Consider the following 19,815-nt stretch of genomic DNA (forward strand, 5'->3'; position numbering starts at 1 on the left):
AAATATGCCACTTCTGCTTCACTGATTCATTTCCTTCACAGTTTCTGAGCACAGCTGAATACATTTTTCAGCGCAGAATGGTTTTATTGTATCCAGTTTGGCCTCATTACGAGGCCACAAGGGCTTGTTGTTGGGGGAGGGCAGAGGCCGCGTGGAGGGAGGGTGGCGGGGGGCGCACCCCATGAAGACATTGTGCTTAACATCACTAAATACTTCAGACGCCACATTGTTCTCCATCAGTTAGGTTATTTGTAAGCAGGCAGGAATCTTTCTGAGATCCTAATGAGAGGCGCAGCCATCCTGCAGGGTCATAAAGACTCATTGGTTAACAAGGCGTCTCTTCACTGTCTCCCTGAGAATCCTTGATCTTCTCGGGTTTTTCTCTGCTGCTGATCGCTGTGTCTGTGCTGGACGGCGTCCAGGCGGCGAGCCTCCTCACCCCTCGCCCTGCCCTGCCGCCGGGCCTCGTGGATCTCCGGTCAGAGGAACGCCTCCTGGGTGGCTGTGACAGGGGGAATTAGGCGAGAGATGCGGGCCCACTTGCCCTGCCTGCGTAGGGGCTTATCTCGGTCTAAGCTGAGGGACTAATAGCAAAGCCTGCCTTCGCTCCAGCCGCTCTGAGGGCACAGGGAGCCATCTGTCCACTCTGTGGATCACTGAAAAACAAAGGGAGCAAACACCGAACTCGGACTTCAAACTAAAAGGCCATTCATCCCAAAGATACCAGAACCAAAGAAGACGAGTAGGAATTTCTCCCACTCCAAGGTCAGTTTGGTCAAGAGCCGGCCTTCGTGGCTGCAGGTTGCTCAGATGGCTGTTAATGGTAAAGCTGAAGCTTAGCCAGAGAGAAACTTGAAGGTATTGCTTCTGCACATCTAACGGGCGCCAGACAAAGCGAGGCTTTGTTTCAACGCGCTACCCCTGACTCCTATTAGGCTGAGATATTTTCAGCGTCGGCTTGTTTTTCGCTCCTCTCCTGGGTTTTTCCCTTAAACTATTCACTTCAAACAGCCCAGAATTATTTGAATTTAGACCTAAAGCCAAACTTCTGATGTATCTCCGTTGTTATAACCTTCATGCTGAGTTCTGTATCGCCTCATGATATGTGGAGGCTCACAAAATGCTATAAATAGTCGCCACTCCAGATAGTCACGCTGTAATCTCTCTCATGGGTTGTTTGAACATTTTTAATGTGGTAATTGTCATATTTCATTAAATATAAAGTGTGCTCTTGTTGATCTGAAGACCCCTTTAGAACAAAGTGGAATACAGTATGTAATAAAGCGTAACTCATTGCAATGGTATCACATTGTTCAAAATTAGACATTCCTTGCTTTACCCTTAGATTTTGAATTCATAGTCTAACAAAATCCCTCCAGTAATCCACTTAGACATTGTTCCCCATTTCCCTCCAGGATTAAGGGCCTGTGTGTGTGTGTGAGTGTGTGTTTTAATTGTCTGAGGCATACTTCTGTCTGTCAGCGTTCACAGAGCAGAGTTTCCCCACAGGTGATCTCTTTTTTATCGTGTAAACTCTTCGGTTGCCGGTGTACACCGGGGTTTTGTTCAGAAGTCTTGACTTGCTGGGGTTGACAGAAATGGGTCAAAAGGGTCTTAGCATTAACTAAACAAATCTTGGGCCTGCAGGATTAGAGCGAGACGCCGCCGTTTGTTTGATGTAGTCATTGTACCGACAGACAGAGACGGGAACGCTGTGGATGTTTGCTGAAAGATGTCCGTCTCTCTTTTATTTTTTTTTGTGTGTGTTTGATCAGATGGTTGAGATCTGTGCAGCTTCATCAGCTGGGATTGTTTCATTTCCTGATCCTGTTAATTTACTGCGTTATTTGGGTCAGTTGATCCTGACACATTTCATGATGATTATCGCTAACTGGATTGTGCTGTTGGTGGTCTGACTGACTCAGTTTTTAGTGCTTTTCCATGTGTTTAATAGTGAGGTTTCTCTAAGGTAGGATTTATGGAGGAGTTTGAATTATAAGCTGTAAATTACACAACCAAGGAAAAGTAAACAGCATCTATTGAAATACACACAGTGGAAATCCGAAGTTTACATACAACAAATAAAAAGACAACAGATATTTTCTTGTTTTAGGTCAGCTGGAATCACCAAATTTATTTCTATTTGCTAAAAGTGTCAAGGATTTCTTTCATCTTTGATAAAATAAAACGAGTCATTTCTCCCTCTAGTCCTGGACTAGCATGTTAGTTTTGGTTGCATTTACCCAGAATGCCCTGTGTTATAGTCCACTTCCTACTTTTGCACCAGGCTCCAGTCCACTTTGCGTTCACATATGCATTCAAACTGCATCAGCTGACTTCATTTCAATTGATCTGAGACTGAGGTTTGTAGACAGATCAGAGTTAGCTTCTTTGGTTTGCATCAGAGTTTGATTGACATTCACACCTTCCCAAATGAACCAGACTTTCCAGACACACCAACTAGAATTCAATGAAAGTGGACTAAACGGGGCTGAATATTTGATTGTAGCTTCCAGTTGTTATATATTAATTCCCTGCAAAAGAACGATTCAGTGGAAGATTTAAAAGCCATGTATTAATATGCGGTTTATGTCCAGGATGGCAGAACAACATCAAAACATGCTTTAACCGGATTAGCAGCTGTGGAGCCCCGCCCCTTACTCCAGTTCTGCTGGATATGTAAACCACACATCCCTGTTTTTGTCTGGCAATGACAAAGCAAGATATCTGAGTTCTGCTTCATTGGCACAACTGGTTAAAAAAGTTTCTTTTTTTCATTTTTGTCTTGAGATCCTGCTGGAATATTAGAACAAAGCCGTCAGAAGCAGAACATCGGAAGTGAAAAACAACCCAGAAACTGATGTTTTATGTCATATAAACATTCACCTTCATAAACAGAAAGGACCTCATTTACCTGTCAGTGGGATGGAAAATCATGCATGCCAGATCAGGGGGAATTGTTGCTTTTAAGGGCAATCAGGTTTGCTGCAAACACCTTCTGCTCAGCAACTCTGCATGAAATGTTTAAAAATGTTTTCATACCTGGTAGTCCTGTAAACTTGGTTCAATTGGGACCAAAACAGAAACATTTATCCCCTTTTCAGTTCGCTTTCTCTCTGTACTGTCAACAAATCAAACTAATTGAAAAATCTCTTCCCCTCCTCGCCTGTGGGGGCGCTGCACCAAAACCCAATGAAGGAAACAACACCAAAACCTCTGAAGAAGACGCTGAGCCCGACTTCCTTCTTCACAAAATGTAAACAAAAATGGAGTAGCACCAGATTTTGGAGGATTTCTCTTTAGTAAAAGACCACGAATCATTTCTCCTGCCAACACTAGACATGCGCATTTGTTTTGGTTGTATTTACCCAGAATGCTCTGCAAAGTAGCTTGGTGTTCACACAATGCATTCGAACTGTGGTAGAGTTCAGACCGAGGTTTATCAGAGGACCAGAGTTCGCTTTTTTTGGTCCACATCAGTTTGAGTACACATTCACACCTCTCCTAGCAAACTGAACTTTTTAGTCAAATGAACTGGAGTTTGATTAAAATGAACTAAACAGAGCTGGTGGGAATGCACCCTAATTCAATGCTCACTGAAATCCAGACTCTCTGACTAAAATTACTTCCCTCCCTCGCTTAAATTAGTTTGCTCATTAGTTATGCATCTTCATTCGTCTGAGTCTGAAGAATAACTTCTCAGAACTCTGATAATCTTATAAACACTGTGACTCTGGTCCTTTATAGAGCTGCAGCCGTTATGGTGCAACAAACTGCGTTAATGCATCATCATTCTTTATTTGTTCCATAAATACAAAGAATTGGACACGCAGCAGAAACAGAGTGGACGCTGTGTGGTGTTTCAGAGGAAAGTCACACTCTGATCACTTGATTCTCAGACTTCCACAGCACAAGTGGCTTCCTTTGTGTCTCATCGTATCCCAGGGAGTCACACAACTTTTATTTAGCTGGAACTAAAGACACGTGAAGATTGCAGCGTGTGATAGGCTTATCTCCACCCCCAACTCACAGCTCCACCATGAGAAGACAAACGACAACGATCCATAACGCCTCAGACACCATCAGACCCTGATAAACTCTCCACAGAATCCTTTAAACAGGATGAAAGTAGCTGCTCAAACTTTGGGACGTGCTTCGCTTACCTCGCGGTGCAAATGTGTGACGCCAAGTTACGACCTAAAAAGTTGCTATATTTTATTTGCATCTTATTTGGAGGACAGACAAACGGAAAATAATGTTGAAATCTTCAATATTGATAAAACATTCTAGTTCCACTGGTAGATTATTTCACTTATCACATGTTTTGTTATCAGTTTTGAGGAATTATTTACTTTAAACCAGTTCCTATATCTTACTGAAAAGTTACTTTTAAATGATTTTTATCTTATTCCCAGTGTTTTAAGATATTTTGCACTTGATTTTATAATTGATCAGATTTTGGATTGTTGCAGTGAAGATGTTTGATTGGAAAATATTTTATTTAAGGACATTTTACCAAAGGGCTGTGAATAAAAATGTTCATCTCCTTTTCAGACACGTATTCATTTATCATTCCAGCTCACCGTCCCTACTTTGTGCTGGTCTGTCATATAAAATCTCAATAATCCCTAGAATTATAATGTGACAAAGTGCTGTAAAGGCGTCAATACTTTTGCCAAGATCTGCAGGTGTTATTAACATCCATCCATAACGACTCAGGAGAATTGACATTTCTTCCACAGAGTAAAAGCTTTTACCTTTGCTTCGTCAGTTTGCTCTTTAGCAGAAAAACGGTTGAGGACAGGAAAGGATTCACGTCATTTTCCCTTTGCCAATACCAATGTATGACGTGGCCATTAGCACGAGCACCCAAATCTTCTTAAGTGGAAATTCATAGAAGTAGAGCCCGTAATAGACACATACCTGACCATTTCGTCTCAAGCAGAAACTCAGTGATACCTGAAGAAAGAAGAAATCCAGATGAAACTGCACCTTTGAAAGATGCTCTTGGATGAGGCTGATTTCCTCCTCAATTTTACACATCATTTCCTCCACATCATGAAGCATTAAACCACGTCTAACACACAGACACGTCTTCGTCCTCTCTGCAGAGTACTCACCACAAAGATCCGAAATCACTGAGGATGTCCGACAAGGAAGAGATGACCTTGGACGGCGGCCTGAACGTCACGCTAACGCTCAGGCTGCTGATGCACGGAAAGGTAATCAGCAGATCTTCAAGGTGTTTTTCCTCTACAGGCCCATCTGAAGTGATTTCATTCTGACTCCACATTGTTCTTCCTTTATCTTCTCTCGCAGGAAGTTGGCAGCATCATTGGAAAGGTCAATTTCATTTACATTTATTTATTTTTGCACTTACTAATTGAATTTGCCTAAAAAAAACAATCTTTTAAAAAAAAAAAAAAAATTTGGGTTTCAGAAAGGAGAAACGGTGAAGAAGATGAGAGAAGAGGTGAGTATTGTTTGAAGTCATCAGTCAGGACAAAACAAAGTTTGAATAACCAACGGCCTGGGTTTGCAGAGCGGCGCTCGCATCAACATATCAGAGGGTTCGTCTCCTGAGAGGATAGTGACCATCACTGGACCTACAGAGGGGATCTTCAGAGCTTTCTCCATGATCGCTCAGAAGTTTGAAGAGGTACAGAAACATCCTCAGCAAGTTATCAGGCCAAAGGTTAACGAGTTCTAACTCAAGAGTACAAAAACACACCTTGGATTTTCCTCTATCAATAGTACGGAAGAGGATTAGGGCCAAAAAATGAAATATTATTTTGACCTTTATCTCAGAATTCTGACTTTTGAGCTCAAGATTAAAGTCAGATTTTCTCTAAAGGCCTTAACCCGCTAACAATGGTTATGAAGCAAATACGAAAAAATTTATTCAAGAAACTGCACAAAAAAGATTCAAAAGCTTGACGCAGCTGATTTCCATATATGGGCCTTTCAGCTTCATTTCCTGCATGATTCAGTTTGGACCATCGGATAGATGGTTTCACATCTGACTTTAAAATCAAATTCAGTTGACACATTAATTCATGGCTGACTCAGTGGCTGCAAAGCAAACCCAAATCACCACCCCTCCCCCACCGTGCTCAATAGTGAGAAGTTTTTGTTCTATATTTATGAACAAACGTCTCCAGAGGAGATTGTTCAAGACACATTGTCGTCTTGACAACACGTCCAAACAAGCCACTGAAGTCCAGTCCTTCTGCAGCTTTTCTGCCATGAACTTTAATATTTTATGCCTCATGTCGAGGCAAACAGAATGGTGGGACTGGTTGCCCGGCAGCGTCAGTGGTATATTTGATCTACAGAGTTTCCCATACACTGCAAAAACACAAAATCTGTTTTGGTCTTGTTTATAGTTAATTTATCCTAGTTCACCTGAAATAAGACAAAACTAATTTACAAGTAACTTTTCAGGAGCTGGCTTTAAATATTTGTTTTGATATTGATGAAAAAGTTTTACTTCCATTGGCAGATTATTTCACTTATAATGACACATTTTTTCTATATTATTAGCGAAATAATCTGCCAATACAACTAATACTTTTCATTTTAAGGAATTATTGACTTAAAACAAGCTCATGTTTCTTGCTGAAAAGTTAATTATAAATTAGTTTTGTCTTATTTCAAGATATTTACACTAGACCAAAAACTCTTGGCAAGATTTTGTGTTTTTGCAGCTTGTATTTAATAAATTAAAATATATGATGAGTTTTGACTGCCAGATTAAATCCACCTTTTGAAAATAACCTCTAGGCAGATATTATAAATATTTTTTCTATTGGTCTGATGAAGTATTTTGTTTTCAAGGTCATGTTTTCAATAACTGCAAGTGGAAAAATCATCACAATTAACAGAAATGAAGCTTTCAAACATCCAGCTGTGTTCAGTTAATCCATGTAACATGTTTCACTTAGTGATGAAGTTCCTGAACTTTACATTTTATTATAATTTATTGAATAGATCTGTGTTGTGTAATTAAAAATAAGAAAATAAAGAAAATAAAAATGATAATAATACATCCATCACATGTGGATTAAACAGGGATGAAGGGATGATATCTGAACTTGGTAAAGTCCTAGAAATGAGAACTTTCTTTTCTTTTCACCATGACTCCATATCAACGTCCATCATTCTCTTTTACAAAAACATTTCCAGAAGCGTTTCGTTCCTCCGGCTTCGCAAAATAACTGAAAAGGACACGTCAAACTGAGCTGACGTTCTGTAGGTTCAACAGAGGGAAAAACTGCGACATATTTTTGAATTCCCCCCAGGATATCACCGCAGCCATGACAAACAGCAGCGTGACAAGCAAGCCACCTGTGACACTTCGTCTGGTTTTCCCAGGGAGCCAGTGTGGCTCGCTCATCGGCAAAGGAGGCTCCAAGATCAAAGAGATCAGGGAGGTACGGCTGCTTGTCCTCCTTCTTTTCCAGCTGGAATTTGTTTGTCTGAACCCACACAGGAATAAAAAAATCCTCTGGGACTCAGAAATCAAACAATTCTTGTTTTTGTCTGCTGTAAGATGGTCACTGCTCCTGAAAATAACACCCAGGATGCACAGAATCTGAAAGTATTTTCTAGTCCTGATATCTTACTGCACTTGAAATAAGACAAAACTGACAAGAATCGTTTCAGCAAGATATAAGAGAATGTTTCAAGTAAATAATTTCTTAATGTGGGGGCTGCACAGTGGCGCAGTTGGTAGAGCTGTTGCCTTGCAGCAAGAAGGTTCTGGGTTCAATTCCCAGCCCCAGTCTTTCTGCATGGAGTCTCCATGTTCTCCCTGTGCATGGTGGGTTTTCTCCAGGTACTCCGGTTTCCTCCCACAGTCCCTAAACATGACTGTCAGGTTAATTGGTCTCTCTAAATTGCCCCTAGGTGTGAGTGTGTGTGTGCATGGTTGTGTGTCTCTGTGTTGCCCTGTGACAGACGACCTGTCCAGGTGACCCCACCTCTCACCCAAAACATTAGCTGGAGAGGCACCAGCACCTCCTGACCCCACTGAGGGACAAGGGTGCAAGAAAATGGATGGATGGAATTTCTTAATGTTGATGTAAAAGTTCTGGTTCTTTTTTACTTTTGTAATTTCCACGAATAATCTGTCAATGGAACTAGAAGCTTTTAAATCAGTATAAAGGAATTACTCACTTAAAACAAGCTTCTATGTCTCCCTGACAAGTTACTTGTAAGTTAGTTTTGTTTTAATTCAAGCGTCCTAAGATATTTCCACTAGAAACTGAACTGACTTGGTAAGATCCTGTGTTTTTGCTGTGTGCCTGCATGGATCAGTTTGAGTCCAAATGGACAATATTTGTGAGTGTCTCTTCAAATATTGGAGCATGCATTGCCTTTTAGGCTGCAGCTGCTCCCTGCAGGGCACACAGTGTTTGGGCTAATCTTCAAACGGCTTTTCGCGCCTTATTTCCAGGAATAAACAGCCTTTGTCTCGTCTGTCTTTTGGTTGATGTGAAGACCACAGGCGCTCAGGTTCAGGTGGCAGGAGACATGCTGCCGGACTCCACAGAGAGGGCCGTCACAATCTCCGGCACGCCACAGGCCATCACTCAGTGTGTGAGGCACATCTGCTCCGTCATGCTGGAGGTGAGTTCTGCTGCCGGTTCTGAGAGGCCGGAAACGGTTTGGGTTCGATCGGGAAGATGTTCAGTACTAATGAGCACTGAAAGCAAAATGGAGGCTTTTGGTTTGGATGAAAGTATGTTTTAATTTGAGGGTTTTCCTTATCAGGACATGTTAAATGGTTTCATCTCCAGTAAAACCAGATTATTGTCATTATTTACTAAAAACAAGCAAAGCTGAAAATTCAGCCTCTCAATCAGGCCCAGTTCTCGTTTCAGTGTTGATTCACTTCATTGAGGCTTGAAGACATTCATTTTAAGGCTCCACCACAGCATTTTTTACTTTGACTGGGTCATTTATACGGCTTGTTTTTTTCCCTTTTTGATATGTTTTGATGCAGATTAGCTGCTGTGTTTGTGTTTGGTGACCCAGTAGAGGCCGGACTTCAGCTGTTGGACAGAAAGAAAAGAAATAAAGAAATAACTTTGCTCTCATATACTCAGAAAAAGAAAACTGGGCTTTGAAAATTTAAAAAAATTACAGCTTTAACATTAGATTACTTTAGTTCACAGAAAGTTCATGGTTGACTGATTGACTATTAAATCTCCTTATTCTAATCCCAAACCATCCACTGTGTTGGACATTCTTTGATTCTTTGTTATGATCTCTAAAAGTTTTGTTCTTCATTCAGAGTCAGATGCAAATTGTTTGGAAATCTCCTGAGTTTTCAGATTGACGGACGGCTGCAGTTCCTACTGTGAGGTCATTGCTGATGTCTTTCTGTTCTGGCTTTGTGTTAATCCACTGGTTTCGGCTCCAGACCAGTGAGCCACTGGTTTCCTAGAGGGGCTTTTAACTGTGATCATCAGTTGATCCAAATTGGCTCCACATTTGTTGAGTTAATGTCAGAATGGAATCTGGAGTGTGATTTTTTTAATCTTAGAGGTAAAGGTTTTTTTCACTTTGTCCCATATGAAATAAACGACGGTGCATTTTCTGTCATATTTTACTGGCAGCAGGTTTAATTCATATTCTAATTCCTTATCCAGTCCATCAGTCGCTGCCTGCTGAGCATATGAACCTCTTTGTTTTGCTTCTTAGTATTTCTTGCAGCCTGTCAGCTGCAGAAGTTACTGTTAATGTATTCCCGCTGCATGAAGCGCAGCGCTGGGTTTGGATTGGAGCTCCAACTTACTCCTAATTATGGGGTCTGCTCACAGCTCTCTGTGCTTCAGGGTCTCATGTTCCTTTCACTGCAGATGTACAGGGCATAAAAATGCTGATTGAGTGGTAGAAAGTAGCGGATAAAATGCACCGCTGCCAGCTGTGGGAGTGCATAATGTTTTCTCCTCTTTGGTTTGCTCGCCTGTGCCTCCAGTCTCCACCGAAAGGAGCAACCATTCCTTACCGTCCCAAGGTCCTTCCTGCCGGCGCTCACGCTGTGTTGGCCCCGCAGCACTCTGCACAAGTAAGTGGTCAAACAGGAGTAATCCATCTTTTAAAGTATATGAAAATTACAAAAAATGCAGCAGCTGAATAACAACGATCATTAGCCACCAGAGGGACTCGTTTGTGAGAAAAAACTGCTCTGAGGTGAAATCTTCATGCTGAGATGCTGTAAGCAGAGAGATTATAAAGGAAAGATGTTAAGGAGGCTGAAGGCAGGAAATAATGTGGAAATATGTGACTTTTACAGCGTCTTGCATCACTGCTCTCAGCCTGATTTATATGCTACTTTTTACATTGTCACATAAACTTTACTGTATTTTAAAAGGATTTCAAGAGATAAAAGAGGTCAGCAACAACAAATTAAAACTCACACACAGCTGAAACATTTTAATGTTTTATTATGTTTTATTGCGAAAGCAAAGTTAATTTAAAATGCATTTCTGCTTTCAGGTTTTAGACCAAAGTGGTTTAATACAAAAGAAACAAAAATTAGTTTTTAGAAGGAGGTGATCTGGAAAATGAAGACGGATCGGTGAAGCCAATTAATTTCTTATAAATATTAAAAGCAAATTTTGCATAAGAACTTATTGAAAAGCTCCTCATATGACCGTTTCTTTTTGCATCCGTGATCAAAAACATTTGTTTGGTTTTGAGAGCTGCAGGTTGCTCACCCTTGTGATGAACTGACGCGCATCAGATTTTCATTTAGCACTTCAGAAACGGCCGAAGTCTCAACATGAAAATGTTTGTTTTTGAGTCAACACGTCTCAGTGAGAGCTGAGGATTTTACCATGAGCAAAATCACTGATATCTGTGCGAAATTTCCATTTTTGCGTCGTCTTCCAGACACTCCCGTAATTTCAGCTATCGCTAAATAATTAAAACTACATCTGTCCAACTCATTTTGGATTTAGCTGAAGCAAACTGTGGATTTTTAATTGGGTTAATTTTACATTTGTGTTTCAAAAACGAAACAAAACAAAAACATGCATATTTTTTCAAACTGGAACAACCAATGAATAAACCATATGCATACTTTTGCCAGGGAGGATGAAGAGATTTCAGTTTGTAGACATTCAAAGCTAGCAGAGAACTGCAGCTGGAACAAAGTTAGGACTCAGGGGGGTTGAGTACAGAATAAACACCACATCTTCTTGTTTTTCTCAGTAGAAAACATGCATTCCTTCCCCTTCAATTCACAATTATGCACCAACCTATTAAAATATCCACAGGTTTGTGTCTGCTGCATAACAAGATGCGTAAAAAGTGAGAGACATGAGTTCTTGCATGGCAGAGAGAAACCTGGAAAACAGGCTGCGTGTAAAGTTCACATGTCCGTCTGCTTGGCAAGCTGCTGTCCTGAATTTTGGCTGTGTGCGCTCTGACCTATCAGACATCTGTTTATGTTATTGGATTTCAAGCCACAGTCAAAGGGGGCAGAAAAACAGCAGATGACATTTAGATGAAATTCCATCAGATCCATACACATTAGAGGCGGGAAGGGAATGGATTTCCACTGCGCCCGGCCGGGTCACACTTCAGACTCGGCTGCACAGTTTCTGTTTCGTGTTTCATGTTCCAACATGTCGGTTTGTCACCACTCATCTCTTGTGTCCTTCCAGGCGTTTGCAATCCCAGGACAGTATGCATTTGCACATCAAGATGTAAGTAGAGCCAGTCTGAGCGACCGCCATCCGTCCTAACGATCTACTCCTGCCCACTCCTTCCAAGCGCACCAATACGCCCTTTCTGTGTCCCACTCTGCAGAGAGGAAACTTCAGTAACCCCGATCTGTTGACATGACTAACACTAACCCACAGTAGTAACCTGCATTGATTGAAATGGAAATGATCTCATTTATGATCAGTTGTGACTGTATTCTGCATGCTTTCTAAAGGCAGATCGATCTCTTTCACACTGACACCATCTGTGATGTTTGTGAACTTCAGATTGTAGTTTTCAGCTCCTCTGAAATAATCCACTTTGATTGGTTAGCTCTAACTTCCTTCCTACCCTGCAGTTGACCAAGCTTCACCAGTTGGCTATGCAGCATATCCCCCTCCCTTCCCTTGGGCAGAGCAACCCTACCTTTCCTGGTACGTACCCACGGCTCCCCGGGGAAGTCCATCTATCCCTCTGTCTTCACTCCTCTTGGAAATCACACCATCAATACGCCGCTGTTACCTCAGTGAGGATCAAGGATGTCTCCATTCTCGGAGTTTAGAGACTCTCACAGGTTTTTATCTTTGTAGGTGGTGGCTTTTCTAGTCGTATTCTGCTTTTTGCAGATGAAAGGAGAGAGAAAAAGGCAGCCAGTTTAAAGGTCAAGCCACCAGAGTATTGTTTCATCAATAATCTTGAAAGTTAGCCACAGAGATATTTACACTCTGAAGAGGAATATTTTACAGACGGAAGCAGACAGTCTGAGATATTTCAGAGTCATGGCAGCTTCTTTGGGCAAGGAAAATGGGAAAAATGACAGGAATATTTACAGATCAGTAAATATTTCTCACAATTTTTCATTTCCTTCCAAATTTAAGCCCATTCACCCAGTTACCCCCCGTCCAAAAAATACTTTACCTTCACAACATTTCTCCTCTAAATCTAACATCATCTTGGCCACATCATCCCCAACCTCAGTCGTCCCAAACTCATTTAATCTGCCCCGACTAACCACAAACATTACATTGCATCACAAGCTGCGTCTCCATTCACCATATAATTGTGCAAAATGGGAATTAAGAAAATACATTTGCTTAATAGAAACTTTTGAAATTTTGAAAAAACAACAACACATTTTTCAATACATTCTTGCTGCAGGATGAATTGTTTTTCAGCTGTATTGATGTATAAAACTGCAATAGAAAAACTTTTTTTGCATCAGAATTCATGTGATCATCAACCGGATGTTACTAAAGGCTGAAAAGATGAAAAAAGACAACAGGAAGTGGTAGAAGGATGATGACGCAAGATGTTTTTTAAATGATTTATCATGTGAACAAACTTAGTCATGTATGATTTTATTTGTGTTTCTTATTCAATGGAAATACTGCAACAGTGAAACTGTTTTTTCGACATTCGTGGAACATCAACGTTTTGCGCATATTTGGAATGGAAACGCAGCTAAATGAAAACAGATCCAGCTGCTTCTCAGTCACTGAGAATGTCGTCAAAGGTTTGATTTATTTCACAATTTCAAGTTACGAAAAGTGAAACTCAAATTACAGAGGTACAAAACACACAGAGTGATGTGTTTCTAAAAGGTTAATTCTTTGTTTGCAGAACGATCTGTGCAAAAACATCCATCCATTTTCGTTACACCCTTGTCCCTCAGTGGGGTCGGGAGGTGCTGGTGCCTCTCCAGCTAGCGTACCGGGCGAGAGGCGGGGTCACCTGGACAGGTCGCCAGTCTGTCGCAGGCAACACAGGACACACAGACACACAAACCATGCACACACACACTCACACCTAGGAGAACTTAGAGACTGATAACCTGACAGTCATGTTTTTGGACTGTGGGAGGAAACCGGAGTACCTGGAGAAAACCCACCATGCACAGGGAGAACATGGAGACTCCATGCAGAAAGACCGGGGCCGGGAATCGAACACAGAACCTTCTTGCTGCAAGACAACAGCTCTACCAACTGCACCACTGTGCAGCCCCCACACACGAAACAAGTTTAGTTGCACTCAGAAGTCTCCACCTTAGTCTTTGTTCTGAAACTTTTCAATACACCTGAATCAAAGAAAAAATGATTGATCAGGTTGTTTCAAAAAGTCTTGACGTGTCCAGGAGGAAAATCCTCCAGGCCTGGAGCGCTGGTCTCCTGCAGCTTTTAGATGCGTCTCCACTTCAACACACCTGAGTCAAATAATGAGGTCGTTAGCAGGACTCTGGAGAACTCGACTGCACTGAGGCGGTGATTCAGCTGTTGGATTCATGTGTGTTGGACCAGGGAGACGTCTAAGAGCTGCAGGACTCCGGACCTCCAGGACCAGGATGGCCCACCCCTGATCTAGAGTGTAGAGCAGAAATACTTTGTAAGATTTGCAGTGCAGTCACCTTTTCTTCAGGATGTGGATGGACTGCATGTTTCCATCTCAGTGTAACATTTCTTTATTAAACTTCTCCTTTTCTGTTGTTCTTAAACTAAATTTGGGTTTTTCTTTAGCTGTAAGCAGAATTAAGTGCTTGAAATATAATCACTCTGTGTGTGATGAGTATTTGAGTTTCATTTTTTTTGATGAGATTCCATCAGACGGAGAAGCAGCTGCACATTAGATTTTTCAGGCAGGTTTTATGCGACAGCCATCCTAAACTCAGATTTAAAACTGCAGCAAGAAAAAGGATGAGCTTTGTATATACGTTTGTAATTTATATGTTCAAGATGAACCAGCCACATTGGTGTTGATTTTTCATGTCATGAATGTGCGAACCATCAGCACAATGCTGTTATTAGCGCTTCTTGTCCTACTTTGCAGGACTGGATGCTTCTGCACCCACAAGCACACAGGAGCTGGCAATACCTAATGATGTAAGTGCTCCACTGTTTCACCAACACTTGCATCCTCATGCGACTGAGTTCATTAAAACTTTCTAGAAGACGAGTTACGATGGGAGATGTTGGGATGCACACATCTGAGCAACAGAAAGTAATTCTCCTTTTTCTTGGCCGACAGATATTACTTCATAAATTCACCCGCTGCATTGTCAGAGAGGAGTTGTCGGCAGCATCACTGAATATTACTACTCATAAATAAAGCTAGTTAATTTCAGGTCAAAGATGCAGATAAGTGTTCACTTGGCACTGAAGCCCAGATCAGATTAATGGTGCATTTAAACCAGTCAAGAGTGGAAAGTTACTCAGACTGTAGCAAAACAGATATTTAAATCAGGATTTTGGTGCAGGATTCTTGTATCCATACAAATAAATCCTAGTCCGTTTAAGATTACTGACGTGGATGGATTTTATACTATCATGTTTGAAATAAATAATATTTGGTTCAATATCAAACACCAACAATTTTGGTAACACTTTATTTGAAGGGGGGTGAATAAGACAGTCATGACACTGTCGTAAACATGTCAAACATGTCATAAACATGTTATAAACATGTCATAAACATGTCAAACATGAATAAGCCTTCATGAATATTTATGACTGTTGTCTTAAAGTGTCATTTGGTAAATTATGACACTTTTAATACAAAGTTGACATTATTCAAAATGTCTTTGTTATGACAACTTGACATTAACCAAGAAATCATTACTGATATAAATTTGTTATAAAAGTATTACTGATTGCACTTTAAAAATTAGGTAACTTTATGTTATTAAAGGTAAAGTTTAAACAGTAATGATTTATTGGTTAATGTCAAGTTGTCATAACAAAGACATTTTGAATAATGTCAACTTTGTATTAAAAGTGTTATAATTTACTGAATTACGCTTTATGACAACAGTCATAAATATTCATGAAGGCTTATGACAGGTGTTATGACATGTTTATTAAAGTGTTATGACAGTCTTATTCACCCCCCTTCAAATAAAGTGTTACCAAAAAGTTTTTTGTTTGAAAGCATATATTTAGTTTATAAACTAAATATTTTGCTCCAAATTAAATATTTATTTTGCTAGCTCAATACTTATCCAAACCAACGTTTTCATTTTCAAACTAAAATATTTAGCGCAGACCTCAAATGTAGGAATATTATTCCATATCATTTCTGGAATAATCTGGCGCAAATGTGACTGAAAAATGAACATGTCGGATAAATAAACCAAGTTGCTTTCATTTTAACTAACTTTTGGCACATTTTGGCACTTTGTTAAACAGCTGTGGTCCACTGAGCCGGCAGCTATCATATTAGATAAAACCAACAATAATTCAAGCTCATGTGTCCAGTTGTGTTGAACGAGGAGAAAATGAAGCTGCATTCATTGTTGCTGCCGCCAGCCGGAGACCTGCAGGTTAAAAACAAAGGAAGGCCACTCCACCCTGATTTGGCCCTTCAGAGTTCCCGTTATCGCTCTCTCTGTTTAATGAAATGCAAAGACAACAAAGTGGCTGTCTGGCCGTTTTGCTGGCTGGACCGCTGTCTTTCTGGAGTCTTCTTGTTACTAGGCAACCGACTGAGATTCATGAAAGAGTCAAGCAAGTAACCTTTCCCTAAAATTGTGAATTGTCAGTCAACACCACGCATAAAACAAACAAGAAGGATTTGACACGGTAATCACCGAGTTTCAGAGGCGCTGGTTGGTAGACAGAGCACGGCGCTTCGCTGTTTACAGACCATCATGTTAAATGGAAAACAAGAGAGCAAATTCCCCAAAATGTTGAGAATTAACGGAGATTAAAAGCCAATCTTCTACTGCGCTGACTTGCTATCAAATCCCAGGCCAGACTTTATTAGATATGAATAGAGGTAAGAATCAGAGGAGAGAACTGGGTTGTTCTGTTCTGCTGTCAGATCTAATTCCTGGACAGCGATGAAATATGAGCTCTTTTGTTATTTACATGCTTTCAATCTCCTCCCGCTAGTTTATTGGCTGCATAATTGGAAGACAAGGCAGCAAGATCAATGAGATTCGCCAGGTCTCTGGAGCGCACATCAAAATTGCCAGCGCCACTGATGGCTCAGCCATGCGCCAAGTCACGATCAGCGGCTCGCCGGCCAGCATCGGCGTGGCCCAGTACCTCATCAACGCCAGGTGAGACATTACGCAGGGCGGCCACGTCCCGCCGTGCTGGCTGCACACCGCGGCCTGATGATAAGACATCCAAGCAGCTCGCTGCTGTCTGTAAAGGGCAGATTTGTTGTTGTTTCTGGGTGAGGCTGGATTTGTTCCAACTCACTGCTCCGTTCTGTTGACTGCATTAAAATCCGCACTCGCTGCTTTATTTTCTTTCTTTCTTTTTTTTTTTTTTAAAGCCCATTCTTTGATTTTTGTGTTTTCTCATCCCTGGTTGTAATAGTTTAGTTCCATTGTGACTTTTTGTCCAATTCAAGTTTTGGAGTGTGGTTGCTCGGTTTTTTTTTTAAGTTATCATTTGTTAAATATTTAGGTTTTATTTTCACACTTTGCTTAATTTTTAGGTGAAAATTACAAAAAGGTCAAAGTATTGATTGTGATTATCGATGGGGTGATGAATACTCAATAGGAAACACAATTTTCAAAAATGTGGCGGTTTCTCCCAGCTTTTACTGCCGCCATTTTGCGGACTAGCGTAAATGCCACCAGTAGTATGAAGTGCCGTAAATTGTTGACAACTGACGCAAACTGGTTATTTGGAGGCAAAAAAAATAAAAATCTATTTTCCATAAATTTGAAAGGCTGGTAAATAGATTCATAAACACAAAAACAAAAGGATAGTATATCTTTAATTTCAGCATGTTTCAGTAAACGTACAACACAGTTCCAGTTAGTGAGTTTCCCCCCATTAATTACGTTTTTATTTATTTTAGTTAACAAAAATGTTTTCTCCATTTCAGTTTTGTTCTTTTTAGCTAAGTATCTCTTCTTTTTCTTGTCTTTTTAAACCATTTTCCACCCTCTGGACTCCAGCTTAGAGATGGCTAAATACACCATGCAGGTGGCGTCCTCTGCGACCCCCGTTGACCTCAACATGAGCTTCTCTCAAACGGTCCCCACCGCCTCCACCTCCATGGCCGTCCTGGCCGCCTCCGCCCCGACCCCCTCCGCCATTAACCCCTCCACCCTGCCGGCCATCCAGAGCCCCCACTACGCCCTGCCCGTCTCCAGCCTGCTGGGGATGAAGACGCTGCCCGTCCTGACCGTCCATCCGGCAGCAGCTTCCAGCCTAACTCAGGGTCTGACCCCGTATACTGCAAAAATGTCGACATCTGGTGCAAAAAAGTCTGACCGGCAAAAGTTTTCTCCTTATTGATGCCGCCTCGTTCAATCTGCAGGGCCAGTCAGAAGTTTACATACACTTTGTTTTTTTTTTTAAATAGTTGGGTTTTGCTCTTGTACACAAACCACAGATGATGTTTGGTTAAATCCACCAACGACCTTCTGGCTTCATTCAATTAGCACAGATAAACATTTAAACTAATGTCAATTAAATATAATCAGATTAATCACTTATGCTTAACTTTGCAAACTTGAAACATAAATATATACACAGTTGTGGTTTTTGTAGGAACGTTGCTCCTCGTTCTGCTGCTAAAATGTAAACAATGATCAGATTTTTTACATTTTTGCTTCAGAAAGCAGGTAATGTGGTCCTTCAGTACTCAACAGCAACTAAAGGAACTTTTCTCCACAACATGCATACAAGTAGGAGCAACTTGTTCCTGAGACAAAGTCCAGTGTCTCTTGTGCTACTGTGTGTCTTGACATTACTGGGTGAACTTTTGTAATAAATCTCCTTTTCAAATAAATAATTTAAATCTACAGCAGCGTAGTCGGGCCACTATAGATAGAAAAAAATGAGTTAATTTATGCTAAAAATTGTAGAAACTTTACGATGTCCAATTTTCTTGGAAAATGTGGAAATTCTCGTTTTTTTGAAAAGTAAAAAAATTTTGATGCTGAAGAAAATGTAAAAATTTTTCTAGAAATTTTCTGAGATTAATCTAAAATAGTCTGAATTTCTTTGTAGCTAATTTTTGATATTGTAAATATATATCAGAAATGTTTGTTATTTGTTGCTGATTTCTGAAATGAATCTAAAAATGACATGTTTTTGCAGAAATCTTCTCGCTTTTTATTTTTCTGTCTACAGTGGTCCAGATACGCAGTCGTATAAATCACTCATGTCACCTTGAGTGTATGTAAACTTCTGAGCAACCTTCTCCTCAGTACCTTCCTGATAAGACTTTATTAAAAGATGGCAGATATTTTAATATTAACATATAGAATTGAAAGCACAGATGCTGATAGATATTTTCCAGGAGTTCCTTTTGTTTTCCATAAACCAGGAGGATATTAGAGTCAGACTGAAATGACAGGAGTATTAAAAAACAAGTCTTTGTTAATTAAAAGAGTCGACTGAGGTCTACAATAACATCCTGATGTCATGTGAACATGCAGAATAATTACAGTGGATAATAACTCAGGCTTTTATTAGTATCCCAGGGAATAAATGAGCTTTAAAAGGAGCACTTACTCCTGAAGAAGGAATTTCCATAAAGTGTGTTTCTATCTGTGTAACTTTTTAAAACATTAGATTAGAGGTTATCACCTAGGATCAGACGGTGCTTTGAAAGGCTGTGAACTGGTTTGTTTGTACAGTGAGTGTTTGTATTGTTTTAATGAAGATCGGCCCCGTCCTGTGTCATGCGTGTCTTTGTTCCACTGTGGGCTCTCATCAGCGCTAACAGGCTCGGGAGTCCTGTAGTCTCGTTGCACCGTGGCCGGCTCTGATGGGATTATCGTAAAGCCACAGTGGATTCACAGCTGAAGTCTCTTCCCAGTAATCCTGTGGAGCAGGACTGGCCTGAAACGCGTTTGCTGGTTCGGTGCGGCTTGTTGTTTGTTCTCCAGCGTGAAAACAAGGAGAACGCCTCAAAGAACTGAAGTCACATCACTTGTTTTAAATTAATGTTTTATTCATCTTTCCGATGCGGGCATGCACTCAAACAACGGCGTATTTGTACGATTTGTAAATAAAATGACTTGGAAATAAATGGAACTTTTTATGAACGCAGCTCGGTTTTGTTTTTGATTTTGTTAACGGGGAAAATTTTTCATATGCCACTGATTTCTCTGAGTGCTTAACATAAACGCAGACC

At 40.6% G+C, this 19,815-nt stretch overlaps 1 protein-coding gene across 1 annotated transcript; it reads left to right on the top strand.

The window, feature by feature from the left end:
• The first annotated feature begins 203 nt into the window (after nucleotides 1-203).
• On the top strand, nucleotides 204-19,730 carry LOC103477144 (poly(rC)-binding protein 3). The gene is made up of 13 exons (XM_008430061.3): nucleotides 204-765; nucleotides 5,112-5,222; nucleotides 5,320-5,343; nucleotides 5,441-5,473; nucleotides 5,543-5,659; nucleotides 7,302-7,433; nucleotides 8,503-8,631; nucleotides 9,986-10,075; nucleotides 11,679-11,720; nucleotides 12,077-12,152; nucleotides 14,539-14,591; nucleotides 16,599-16,768; nucleotides 17,624-19,730. The coding sequence occupies exons 2-13, from the start codon at nucleotides 5,145-5,147 to the stop codon at nucleotides 17,964-17,966; spliced, it is 1,287 nt and encodes a 428-aa protein (XP_008428283.1). The 5' UTR covers nucleotides 204-765; nucleotides 5,112-5,144; the 3' UTR covers nucleotides 17,967-19,730.
• The last annotated feature ends 85 nt before the right edge of the window (nucleotides 19,731-19,815 follow it).

Source organism: Poecilia reticulata, chromosome 15 (assembly GCF_904066995.2).
Source record: "Poecilia reticulata chromosome 15, P_reticulata-male-v2, whole genome shotgun sequence".
Taxonomy (NCBI): Eukaryota; Metazoa; Chordata; class Actinopteri; order Cyprinodontiformes; family Poeciliidae; genus Poecilia; species Poecilia reticulata.